General features: G+C 35.9%; 1 protein-coding gene across 3 annotated transcripts in view; it reads left to right on the forward strand.

The window, feature by feature from the left end:
• SNX27 (sorting nexin 27) overlaps positions 1 to 13,123 on the forward strand; it is an 81,520-nt gene that overhangs the window by 60,801 nt on the left and 7,596 nt on the right. For all 3 annotated transcript variants that reach the window (XM_081307103.1, XM_081307104.1, XM_081307102.1), the window contains exon 8: positions 9,080 to 9,169. In XM_081307103.1, coding sequence (XP_081163229.1) covers positions 9,080 to 9,169 — 90 coding nt within the window. The remainder of the gene's footprint in view (positions 1 to 9,079; positions 9,170 to 13,123) is intronic.

Genomic DNA, 13,123 nt, shown 5'->3' on the forward strand with positions numbered 1-13,123 from the left:
TGTGGAGTGCAGAAGCTTCCATCTTCTAGAGTTGGAGTGTACCCCCTCCTGGCACATGGATATGTTCTGTTTACCTCCCTATGAATCTCCATGTATTCCGTAGTCCAGAAGCTCCCAGAACCCTCTCCTTTGGGCTTTTGTGGTGACTTTTATTGCATGGGCATGATTGAAGTATAGACAACCATGTCAAAATGGAATTGGACAAAAATACTATAATCTAATGCTAATAGACCGAGAGGGAATACCCGGCAAGGCTTGTTTGTTCAGATTCTTCTTGGCCTCTCTGTGCAGCATTCCTTCCTGATGGACTCCATCTGAAATGGGGATCTTATTATCAGAGAATTTTTTTTAAAAAAATTTTTTAGATTTTGGGACAGGGTCTCACTAAGTTGCTGAGGCTGGCCTTGAACTTGGAATCCTCTTTCTTCACCCTCCTAAGCTGGTGGGATGATAGGATTGTAGGTATGTATCACTGCTCCTGGCTTGAGAATTTCCTTATGGCCAACTCTGACACAGAAAAACCAAGGAATTATATTACTTCTACTCAGTTTTTCAGATCATGCAGTATATCTTAATTTTCTACCATCAAAGATGAGACACTTGTTTTCTTCCTCCCCCATTTCCATTCTCATTACATACCCATATGACTAGAAGATAAATCTGAGAAAGTTCTGGAAAAAATAGAACAAGAAAACAAATTAAAAATATGAGAGATAAGATATTGAAACAATGGGTCAGAACAAGAAGTCCCTTATCAGAATATTAAGAGTTCCAAAAGGAGAGACAAAAAAATAAAAATTAGATATTATCAATATAACAATTCAAAAAACCAGATCAGAAAAGACACAAATTTCCCATACAGGACTCAACATAATAAATGAAAATAAATCCACATCAAGCCTTGTTTTTGTGAAATTTAAGACTGATGGATTTTGGATTTTTTTAAATTAAATTTTATTTTTTTTGGTACCAGGGATTGAACCCAGGGGCACTCGGCCACTGAGCCACATCCCCAGCCCTATTTTTGTATTTAACTTAAGACAGGGTCTCACTGAGTTGCTTAGCATCTTGCCATTTGCTGAGGCTGGCTTTGAACTCGAGATCCTCCTGTCTCAGCCTCCTGAGCTGCTAGGATTACAGGCCTGTGCCACTGTGCCCAGCAAGACTGATGGAGACAAAAAAAAAAAAAAATTATATAGGCTTCTGAAAAGAAAAGAAAAAGTCACATAATGACCAGGGTACAGTAGTCAGTGGCAGAGTGCTTGTCTTATGCAAAACCCAAGATTCAGTCCCTAGGACTGAAAAGAAAAAAAAGCCACACAAAATGGTACAGTAATAAGAACATCCCCACCTCCAGCCCGCTGCCGGCTCTCAGTACTGGACTTCACACATGCTCTGCATGCACTCACTCTACCACCAATTAATTACAAGAACACAGAAAATTAAGCAAATGAAGAAGGAGGATTAAACTAGCTGAGGAAAAGCAAAATGTTATAAAAGAGATGAAAACTAAATATAGTATCTATTATTAACTTTGCTATAAATTTCATAATTATTAGAGCAATAATCATATAAACACTGAATATTATCTAACAGATATTATAATTTGATTCTACTATGGGGATGAGAAAGATGAAAAGGGTACAGGTGTGTGGTGGGAATGAAAGAGGAGAAAGCTAGTGTGAAAAATTAAGAGATGCTGCGTACACAGATAGTCTATATTTTGGATTTTCTGTTGATTTCTGCTTTTATTTTTGACTCAACATCCCCTATTTTTTTTCCCAAGTGAACTGAACATAACCTCAAGATTATATTGTATCCCTAATAAAACAAAAGATGAAACTTAGAATCACTTAGCTCTTTCTCTTATCTCTTCTTCATGCAAAATATGTGTATCTCTTTTTTTTTTTTTTTTTAAAGAGAGAGTGATAGAGGGAGAGAGAGAGAGAGAATTTTTTTTAATATTTATTTTTTAGTTCTCGGCGGACACAACATCTTTGTTGGTATGTGGTGCTGAGGATCGAACCCGGGCCACATGCATGCCAGGCGAGCGCGCTACCGCCTGAGCCACATTCCCAGCCCCATATGTGTATCTCTTAAAAGTCAGAATTTTCTTAGGTCTGCACTTGGGTTCAATACACTGAAATCTCTGCATGATCTTCTTTGTAGTTGTAGTCTTTTTCTGGAAAATTGGCAGAGTGTACCCACCATAGCACCTCTATTTCCTATCATAATGCCACTTTCCTTGGGCATAACAAAGAATCTGCTTTTTTTTTTTTTTTTTTTTTTTTTTTTTTTTAAGGTACTGGGAATTGAACCCAGGGACAATTTATTTTGAGATAGGGCCTTGCTAAGTTGCCCAAGCTGGACTCCAACTTTCAATCCTGCCTCAGCCTTTCAAGTCTCTGAGATTAGTGGCATGGGCTGTCACACCCAGATCTTTGCCCCTCTTATACTAGGTCAAAAAAAAAAAAAATTTTTTTTTTTTTTTGTACCAGGGATTGAACCCAGGGGCACTTAACCATTGAGCCACGTCCCTAGCCCTTTTTTAAAATAATTTTTAATTTTGGGTCAGGGTCTTGCTAAGTTGCTGAGTGCCTCATTAAATTGCTGAGGCTGGCCTTGAACTTTCAGTCCTCCTGCCTCAGCATCCTGAGCCACTGGGATTACAGGCATGTGCCACTGCACCCATCCTAGGTTAGTTTTTGAGGTTGGTGCTTGACACACTTCTGAAAGGAAGTCTAGAGGGGTTTTAGGAATGTCACCATGTTTGTAGGAGCACTCTTAGCACCAAAAGCTCCCCATTTTGGTTATTATTTATTTGTGTGATACTATGATACTATTGTGTGATAATATTTCATAAAGCTAAGCCTTCTGTATTAATCAGCTTCATGTTACTATAACAGAATACCTGAGGTGATTAATTTAAAGAGAAGAGATTCATTTTGGATTACAATTCTGGAGGTTTCAGTCCAAGATTGGATAGCCTCATTGCTTCTGGCAAGGGCAGCATCTCATAGCAGGAGTGCATGATGGAGCAAATTGCTTGTCATGAACCATGAAGCATTTAGAGAAAGGAAGAGACTGCGGTCCTAAAGTACCATTTGAGAGCAAGTCCTCAATGACCTGTGCCCCATCTCCCAAAGGTTCCTCCTCCTAATAGTGCCACCCAGGGGACCAAGCCTTTAGCACAGGCCTTTGGGGAACCTTCAACATCCATCTACATATAGCACCCTCCTCTTTTACAACACTCAGTAGTCTTGCCCATTTTACTTGTGATTTACCAAATGATTTTTATCCCATTTTGTAATACCTTATAAGATACCCTGTAACAATTCCAGTTGGAATTTTGTTAAATTTATAGTTTCCCAAAATAATTACTGTTTTTATTAAATGCAATACTCCCAACTAAATACATAAGATTTCTATTTTATTCAACTCCTCTTTCCTCAAATAAAGTTCTATAGTTTTGTTTCACATGTGATTTAAACTAATTCTCCAAATTTTTACATTTTTTTGCTATTATGAGTGGAATTTTTTTCATTGTTGGAGTGAAAAAGTCATTAGCTTGGAGTCAGAATATTTGTTTCAATGTAAGCTTTACATTGAGTAAATCCCTAGTAGAGCCTTGATGAAGTCTGTTTTCTGGTGTATTAGAGAGGAATAATAGTGTTTCACAGCTGTTTTTATTAAATGAGTATTAGAATTTAGATGAGACCGAGCATGTGAAATTGCTTTTTGAATCATAAACCTGTAAGACAAAAGTAATTTAGGGATATAAAAAAGCTATTGCTGTTGTAGCAGTATCTCATACCAGCAGCTTTTTTGAACTCTTCTTATTGCCCCAAATTATTTCACAGCTTTATTGAAGTAATTGATATACAGTAGGCTATGCATATCTAAGATATACAGTTTGATTTTATTCAACTTTATTAAATATATATGTAAATATATGTGATTTATTTATTTATTTGCTTACGTCTGTGTGTGTGCTCACAGTGCTGGAGTTCACACCTGTGGCCTTGCACATGCTACACAAGCATTCTACCACTGAGCCACATTCCAAGTTCCTCTTAACCATTTTTAAGCATGTGGTTCAGTGGTATTAAGTGTATTAATATTGTTGTACAATAGGGAGCTGGGGATGTGGCTCAAGCGGTAGCGCGCTCGCCTGGCATGAGTGCGGCCCGGGTTCGATCCTCAGCACCACATACCAACAAAGATGTTGTGTCCGCCGAGAACTAAAAAATAAATATTAAAAAAATTCTCTCACTCTCTCTTTAAAAAAAAAAAAAAAAATATTGTTGTACAATAGATCTCCAGAACCTTTTCATCTTGCAAAGGTGACACTATCTGCCCATTAGATAACAATTTCTCATTTCCTTCTCTCTGCCACCCTTGATAACTACCTTTCTTCTATCTCAATGAATTAGACCACCTTAGATACCTCACTCATGTAAGTAGAATGAGAGTTTTTGTCTTTTGGGGGGACTGGGTTATTTCACTTAGCAAAATGTACTTAAGGTACATATATGACAGATTTTCTTTCCTTTTTAAGGCTCACTGATAATATATGGTATGTATACACTGCATTTTATTTTTTCATTCATTTGTAGATGGACATGCAATTTACTTCCACACCTCTTGGTAGGTGTGGATAATGCTGTTTGAACATGAGGTTCAGATATATCCCTTTGAGATACCTTTTTTTAAAATACCTAGAAGTGGGGCTGGAGTTGTGGCTCAGTGGTAGAGTGCTCGCCTAGCACATGTGGGGCCCTGGGTTCAATCCTCAGCACCACGTAATAAATAAATAAATAAGTTGAAGGTATTTTGTCCAACTACAACTAAAAAAAATAAAATAAAATACCTAGAAGTGGCTTTACTGAATTATGTAGTGATTCTATTTTTAATTTTTGAGGAATTACTGTACTGTTTTCCATAGTGATTGCATCATTTCATATTCCTGCTGACATTGTACAGGGCTCAAATGATATTTTGATTGTGTCTTTTAGAAAGTAATATTCATTTTCCCTTAATTAGTTTCAGTTATTTTTGTATTATATTTGGGGAGGTGGGTACCAGCAATTGAACTCCGGGACACTCAACCACTGAGCCACATCCCCAGCCCTGCCTTATTTTTTTTTTTTTTTTTTACCGACAGGGTCTCACTGAGTTGCTTAGTGCCTTGCTTTTGCTGAGGCTGGCTTTGAACTCCAGGTCTTCCTGCCTCAGCCTCCTGAGCTGCTGGTTACAGGCATGTACTACTGTGCCTGGCCTTTGTGTTATTATTTTGATGATAGGAATATCTAATGTGTTTCTAAAGTGTTATAGATTATAAGATACACCAATATTTTATGTATTGCTAAGAAAGAAAAAAGCTGCCAATTAAATCGACACATCATTGATTGTAAGATATGGCCCAATTTCAGATGTTAGAATGTGAAATAATGTGTACCTTAAAATTGATGAGACATTAGATATCGAATATCTAATGAGGATAATGAGCCTTCTTCTTTAAAAAGTTTAATAAGGAAGAAATTCTTGGGAGTTTATATTTAAATTCTAGATAAACCTGGTAGATCATACACACACTTAAGCTGTTCCTTCCCGAAATTTACTGAAAGAACAGTAATGGGATTGTCAAAGGTCATAAACCTGCAAGGACAAAGAGAACAGGAGAGGACACCATAGCAGATGATAACTGTCTACAATTTGTAGGAAATATTTGAATGACTCTAGAGAAGTTTTGGTGTTTGGTGTTGGTTATAGGGGTTTCAGAACTGGTTACTGTTTGTAAGTGGTTGACAAGAACTGGATATTGTTTGTAAATAGAAAGTTACGAACAAAAACATGAAGCAGTTTAATGTCAGAGAAAACAAAACAAATACACACAAGAAAGGAAGTCAGAGTACAGCAGTGCCTTAGTTTGAGTGCTGTTCACACGCTCAGAGTAATGTAGAGAATTGATTAAATTTTTATTGAGAGGTTGAGGGAAGTGGAAGAGGGAGTATTTGGGTGTTATATGAGAGCTAGAGCTCAATGTGTATGACACAGCAAATCAACAGTGTCTAAAATCAGTAAGACAGAAATTATTAGTGTAAGCATGACATTTAGAATTATTGAAGGATGATCATAAAAACTGCTTAAGGTGCTTAAAAGTAGCTGCCATTATGGAATGAAGCTCTGGATCAGGAGACTGCTCTTTTTATTAGGAGCCTTTTAGTAATAGTTTTAAATTATGTGTATTAAAAAAATTTTTTTTAGATGTTGATGAACATTTATTTTATTCATTATGTGGTCCTAAGAATCGAACCCAGGGTCTCACACATGCTAGGCAAGAGCTTTACCACTGAGCCACAACTCCAGCCCCAAATTATGTGCATCTTTTACTTAAATAATTTTTTTTAATTAAGAAGAAAAGGAGTCTAGTGTGGTGCTATTTATATTTTCCACTCAGGGATAGTCCAGCAATATAATCTTGATTCGAAATGAAAAAGGAGAGAACATTTTACTGCCTCATGTGAAATAGAGCTCATTCAGTGTAGCTAAATGGAATTGATAATTGCTCTGACCCACCTCTGCCCTTTGGAAATATTTATCAAATAAGTACTACTATGAGACAGACACCACTCTAGGTATTGGGATCTGAATAAAATAGAAACAAGTATTTTTATTTGGTCATCAGAAAAAGTTGGAAAGCCTTTTCCCTTAGCTAAATAACACTTTAAGTTATAGTCTACCTGTGGTATTCTCAGGGATTGGTTTCAGGACTCACTTTTCACCCACATGGATTCCAAAATCTGAGATGCTCAAGTCCCTTCTGAAAAATGGCATAGTATGTTCATGTAGCCTACCACGTCCTTCTGCATGCTTTAAATCATCTCTAGATGAGAACTAATACAATTTAAGTGCTAAGATAATAGTTGTTATACTGTATTGTTTAGGAATAATGCCAAGAAAACTCACCTATACATGTTCAGCACAGGCACAATTTTGGGGAATATTTTCTATCTGTGATTGGTTGAATCTGCATATGCTAAACCCAAAAACATGAAGGGAAACTGGATAAACCAGCATTTTTTTATTTGCCCTCTTTACTTCTGCCCCAGCTTTTATTTAAATTTGGCCAGGAACAACACAACCTTGTGATGATAAATAGCAAATGTTCGGGTTCTTTAGGACATTGCATAGCATTTCTTATTCAGCATCCCCTCTGTACTTATGATCTTCTGTGCTCAAGTGAGCCCCACTTGTATGGCCAAGTTTAGGGAGTCTGGTATAATCTTTCTACTAAACAGTTCCTGGCAGGATGTTCATATCCTTGTGTGGTTCTTAGAGCAAAAAGATACTAATACCATTGATACTAATATTGATTATATACTTTTAAACATTCTTAACATCTATTATTTCATTGTATTGTCTTTGAAGAGATGAGCATTATTCATGTTTTACAGATTGAGGGTTTAAATGACTTTCCCAAGTACATATTGGTAGTTGACAGAGGTAAAGGTTGAACTAGTGTCTTGATTTGGTCCTGAACTCATTTTACTGTCCAACTCTTTTCCCTTAAGACTATGGAAAATAATTCCTACCTTAAGTACCACAGCATCTTTGATCTCACTTTGATTCTCTCCTCAGCTTAATTCATTTTGCACTCAGACAAAAATCTGTCTTTCTTAAAAAAAAAAAAATCCACAAATTTTTGCCAGGTGTGGTGGCACATGTTTATAATCCCAGTTACTTATTACATGGAAATGGAGGGAGACCCTCATTGTTATACAAAATTACATATAAGAGGATGTGAGGGGAAAGGGGGAAAAAAAGAGAAATGAATTACAGTAGATGGGATAGAGAGAGAAGATGGGAGGGGAGGGGAGGGGGGATAGGAAGGGGATAGGAAAGGCAGCAGAATACAACAGACACTAGTATGGAAGTATGTATAAACATGGATGTATAACCAATGTGATCCTGCAATCTGTACACGTGGTAAAAATAAGAATTCATAATCCACTTGAATCAAATGTATGAAATATGATATGTCAAGATCATTGTAATGTTTTGAGCAACCAATAAAAAAATCCCAGTTACTTGGTAGGCTGAGGCAGAAGGAATACAAATTAGAGCCAATTTGGGTGACTTAAATCCTGTAGCTCAGTGATAGAGGACCATGGGTCCTATCCCCAGGACTGCAAACAAAACAAACTTTTATTGCTTTTTTTTTTTTTTCATAAAGCTCTTTACTTAAACCTATTTCCTTAAATGAAATTCCTGTGTATGCTTTTTGGGATCTTTAAATAATCTATTGCTAAGCTATCTATCCAGCATTATCTTTCATTTTTCCCTTCACATGTGTCCTTTGTTGAAATCAGGCATATCTCTTTTCTAAGTGTTTTTTAAGCTCAAACCCATTCCTGCTTCCTGACTTCACTGTGTACTTTCTCTTATTCAGCCTGTCCTTTGGAGGTCTATCCAAGGCCTTTCTTGTAACTATGATTAGCTTTAAGTGTTTCTGTTTTGACTGCACATTTCTCTTATAGTCTGTACTGTATATTTTTTCTATATCATTATTACTTTTAATGTGGTATTATTTCAGTGCTAATTGTTTTCACATGGATAAATTTGCCAGAATTTAAGTCTCTTGACAAGAGAAATCAAATCCCTTACATGCCTAGAACAATCCTTGAACACACATGCCAGGTACTTTTTATTTATTTACTTACTTATTTATCTAAATCAGTTATACATGACAGCAGAATGCTCTTTGTACACAAATGGAGTACAATTTTTGACTTCCCTGATTGTACCCCAAGTAGGATCTCACCATTTGTGCAATCATACATGTATCTTGGTCTCACTCCACCATCTTTCCTACTCCCATGCTCCTCCCCCACCAGGTACTCTTTAAATACTAGTTATTCCAATAAATATACCCATGTAGCAGTTCACTGTGATGGTAATGATGATCCAAATGGATACAGGTTTTTCTGAGATTGCATCTATCTCTTTACTTTGATCAAAAATGTACTTGATAATGACTTTTACATTTCCTTCTTCCCTGCCTTTGTCTTGGTGATAGGCTGTCGATGATGTGAAGAAAGGTTACATCAAAGCAGAGGAAAAGTCTTACCAATTACAGAAACTATATGAACAAAGGAAAATGGTCATGGTAAGTTAATGTCCCCATAATACTTTTATAAAATGTCCCCTTTTACCTCTTAAACCTGTTGTTCCAGTCATTTTTGAAAGGTCCTGCAGCCTGATAAGTGACTTAATTAAAAAAAAAAAAAAAGAAGAAGAAGGGATATGTAGATGTTGATGCAGGCAGTTGTAATTCCTCCATTTAGCACCCAGAAAGCTTGGATTACTATATATAGGCATATAATTTTTATTATTAATAATAACTAAACATTTTTTATAAAAGAAGTGCTAAAACAGAGATATACAAAACATTATGATATGCTGAAGATAAAATTGTGTAATAACGACATTTATTTTATTTATTTATTTTTATTTTTTTAAGAATTTTTTTAAGGGCTGGGGATGTGGCTCAAGTGGTAGCGTGCTTGCCTGGCATGCGTGCAGCCCGGGTTCAATCCTCAGCACCACATACAAAGATGTTGTGTCTGCCGAAAACTAAAAAATAAATATTAAAGATTCTCTCTCTCTCTCTCTCCTCTCTCTCTCTCTCTCTCTCTCTCTCTAAAAAAAAAAGAATTTTTTAATTTTTTTTTTTTTTTTTTTTTTTTTTTTTTTTAGTTTTCGGCAAACACAACATCTTTGTTTTATGTGGTGCTAAGGATCGAACCCAGGCCCCACGAGCCAGGCGAGCGCGCTACCACTTGAGCCACATCCCTAGCCTCTAATAATGACATTTAGACTTTCTTTTTTTGTTTTGTTTTGTTTTGTAACCCAGGATTGAACCCATGGGTGCTTAACCACTGAGCCACATCCCAAGCCCTTTTTTATATTGTACTTAGGGCATCATTAAGTCGCTGAGGCTGGCTTTGAACTCGAAATCCTTCTGCCTCAGCCTCCCAAACTGCTGGGATTACAGGTGTGTGCCACTGAGCACAATAGATTTTTAACATTACAAGTTTTTTTAATTGTGATTTAGCAGTAGAAAATAATTTGTTTTTACAACTTGCATTTCTGCAGTTGATTGGACATTTATGCTTAGTTGTGCTTTGGTTTGTCTGATATCCTAGAGTTGTGGTGTTTGATTTGGCAGCTACTATTTCTCATGTGACTATTTAAATCTAGATTTAAATTCATTTGAATAAAGTTTAAAATTCAGTTCTTTGGTTGCAGTAGCCACATTTCAAGGGCTAAGTAGCTATATGTGGCTAGTAGCTGTCATATTAGAAACACAAATATAGAACATTTTCATTACCACAGAAAATTCTGTTGGACAGTGTTGCTTAAGATGTTCCTTAAATGTTTTAAAGTTAGTTTTCAATTTGCATCTGCTACAAATACTGGAATGGGAATTGTCAAAAATTAGTAAAGAAAACATACAAAAATTTTCACTCATATCTTAGAATTTCTCTTTTGGCAAGATTCACATGTAGTTGAAATTTTTCCGTTTATTTTTCATGATTTCACACGGGGTAGTACTTGCATTTGCAATGATTCTGATAGCTCACTTGAATTATTTTGTACCTTCTGTATGCTTTTTATGAGGGAATATTCATCTATTTAAATTAATTGAGTTGGATAAGACTACAAAGAAGTCAACCATTGACCTTAGTCTATAATCTCATATCTAGGTAGGATAGTTATTTTATCATGTATCTGATGGAAAGTAATAAGTCTCTTTTTGGCCCAGAAAATTACCAAAGATTGGGGAGCTGTCTTACCAATGTAAGATATGTACCTCTTGTACATATCAAGAGGCTGAAATAGAAAATGCAAAAATCTTTTAAATATAATTAAATCTTGGCAGAATTTTGGGGAAGGAAATTTTTCAGTGTTTGAGACAGGATTTTAAAATGCAACTTCCACCTGTTTTTTTTTTTTTAAGATAATGACATTTTCTTCTATATATTAATAGATCATTCTAACCAATACATTTACATCTTTTTGGTGATGAGGGCTAAATACTAAAAGGCCTAAACCTCTGCAGTAGTTCTTTGATTCTGCCAAAGCCAACAAAGTCTTCCTGTTCCTAAAAAGATAATAGAAATCAAAGTAATTTCACAATACGTATTGTTTCTCTGTATAAACAGGACTCCAAACACTATCCTTCTATTTATATGTTCAACAAAAAAATACTTCTTGAGCACCAAGTATGTACCAGACACAGTACAAGGTACTAGAGAAGTAAATAGGTTTGGATTGTTCTTTAGCAAAATATAGGAAATCTGAATTTAATTAAAGCACAGAAATCTATTATCAAGTCATTTTTAGACTCAGTTTTGTAATTTCATAGTCACCCAGTTAAGAACTAGAGTTTAGTTGATACACAGATGTTTTCCCATGAGTCATTTTAGGCAAGGACTATAAAATATGCTTAAACATTTATGGAATTCTGTTGTGTTGGAAACTTAGCCAACATGTAAGTATGTTGGGAAGGGAATCTCACCAAAGTTTGAATTTTTATGTATTCAAGTATCTGTGTTCAAAGACAGCCTAGCTAATATCATCTCAGACATGCCCTTCAGGTCCTGGTACACTAACTACAATAACTTAGCCTGGTTTGATAGGACTGCACTTAGGCCAAATCATTACATTTAGTTGCTAAATTACCATGAGATCTGCAGCAACTCAATAAGATTCTCAGTTTTAGTTCCTTTCCCACAAAATGCCAATATTCAGTTTGTCAGCTATCAAATAGAATCTTGACAAAATACTTCAGGATTCTTAGTCAGTTAATAAGATTTATGTATGTTCCCCATGTCCTTCAATATAAAGCACAGCTCATATCCTTGCCATGGTTTATAATACCCAGTGTCATCAAAAACATTTTTTTTAATCTTCTTATTACCAAGTTAGAATAAATCTCAAATTTGGCTGGTTGAAAATATAATGTACAAGTCTGTTTTCCTTCCCTGCCTCCTTCCTTACTCTTGCTTATGCTCTCTTCTTTCTTTTTCGGCTCATACAAATGATAGACATGTATAAGTTATGCTTTACTTATGTTGAGGTGGCCTGTTTACCATTGTTAAACAGAGTTTTTATATTATTAATGTTTCTCAGCACAATTTGTAATGATTTCACACAAGGCAGTATGTATGAAAGTCAATGTTTCTCAAAGTGTGGTCCGCAGCCCACTTCCATGGAAATCGCTTTGGAAGCCCCTTAAAATGCAGATTTTAACCCTACCTCATGTCTACTAAGCCAGAGCTTCTGGGGGTAGGACCTAGGGATCTTTTTTTCATAAAGCACACTGGTAATTCTGAAACCTTAGATACTCCAGTATCACTCTATAGGGCTTAGGAAGAGTTGGTACTCAAGAGTCCTCTCAAGCCTTTGTTTCAATTTTAGACCAGTTTTGTCCCTTGGTAGGTTGAGGAGCACAGAGAGTTCTTCAGAGTGAACCTTGACTCATTCTCCCAAAGTGTTCTGTTAAATACTGAATCTCTGTATTAATAACTGTCCTATTTATGTATTTACCTGTCTTGCTGAATATTGAACATTTATAAAATGTCCCTTACTATACTAAATACATTTTAGTATATTTTGAGTTCTTTATATGTCCTGAAGATTAATGCTGTATCTGAGGTACAGATGTCAAAGATTTTCTCCTCTTCTGTAGGCTTTTCTCATTCTTGATTGTTTTCTTTAATGTGAAATAGCTTTTTAGTTTGATACCATCCATTTGTTGATTCTTTTTTTTTTTTAATATTTTAATATTTATTTTTTAGTTTTTCGGCAGACACAACATCTTTGTTTGAACATGGTGCTGAGGATCGAACCCGGGCCGCACGCATGCCAGGCGAGCGCACTACCGCTTGAGCCACATCCCCAGCCCCTGTTGATTCTTTTTTTAAAGTTTTTTTTTTTTTTTTAGTTGTCAAGGGACCTTTATTTTATTAATTTGTTTTTTGTGTTGCTGTAGATCAAACCCAGTTCCTCACACATTCTGGGCAAGCTCTCTACCACTGAGCCACAATCCCAGTCC

Source organism: Spermophilus citellus, assembly GCF_964194105.1.
Source record: "Spermophilus citellus genome assembly, chromosome: 9".
Lineage (NCBI taxonomy): Eukaryota > Metazoa > Chordata > Mammalia > Rodentia > Sciuridae > Spermophilus > Spermophilus citellus.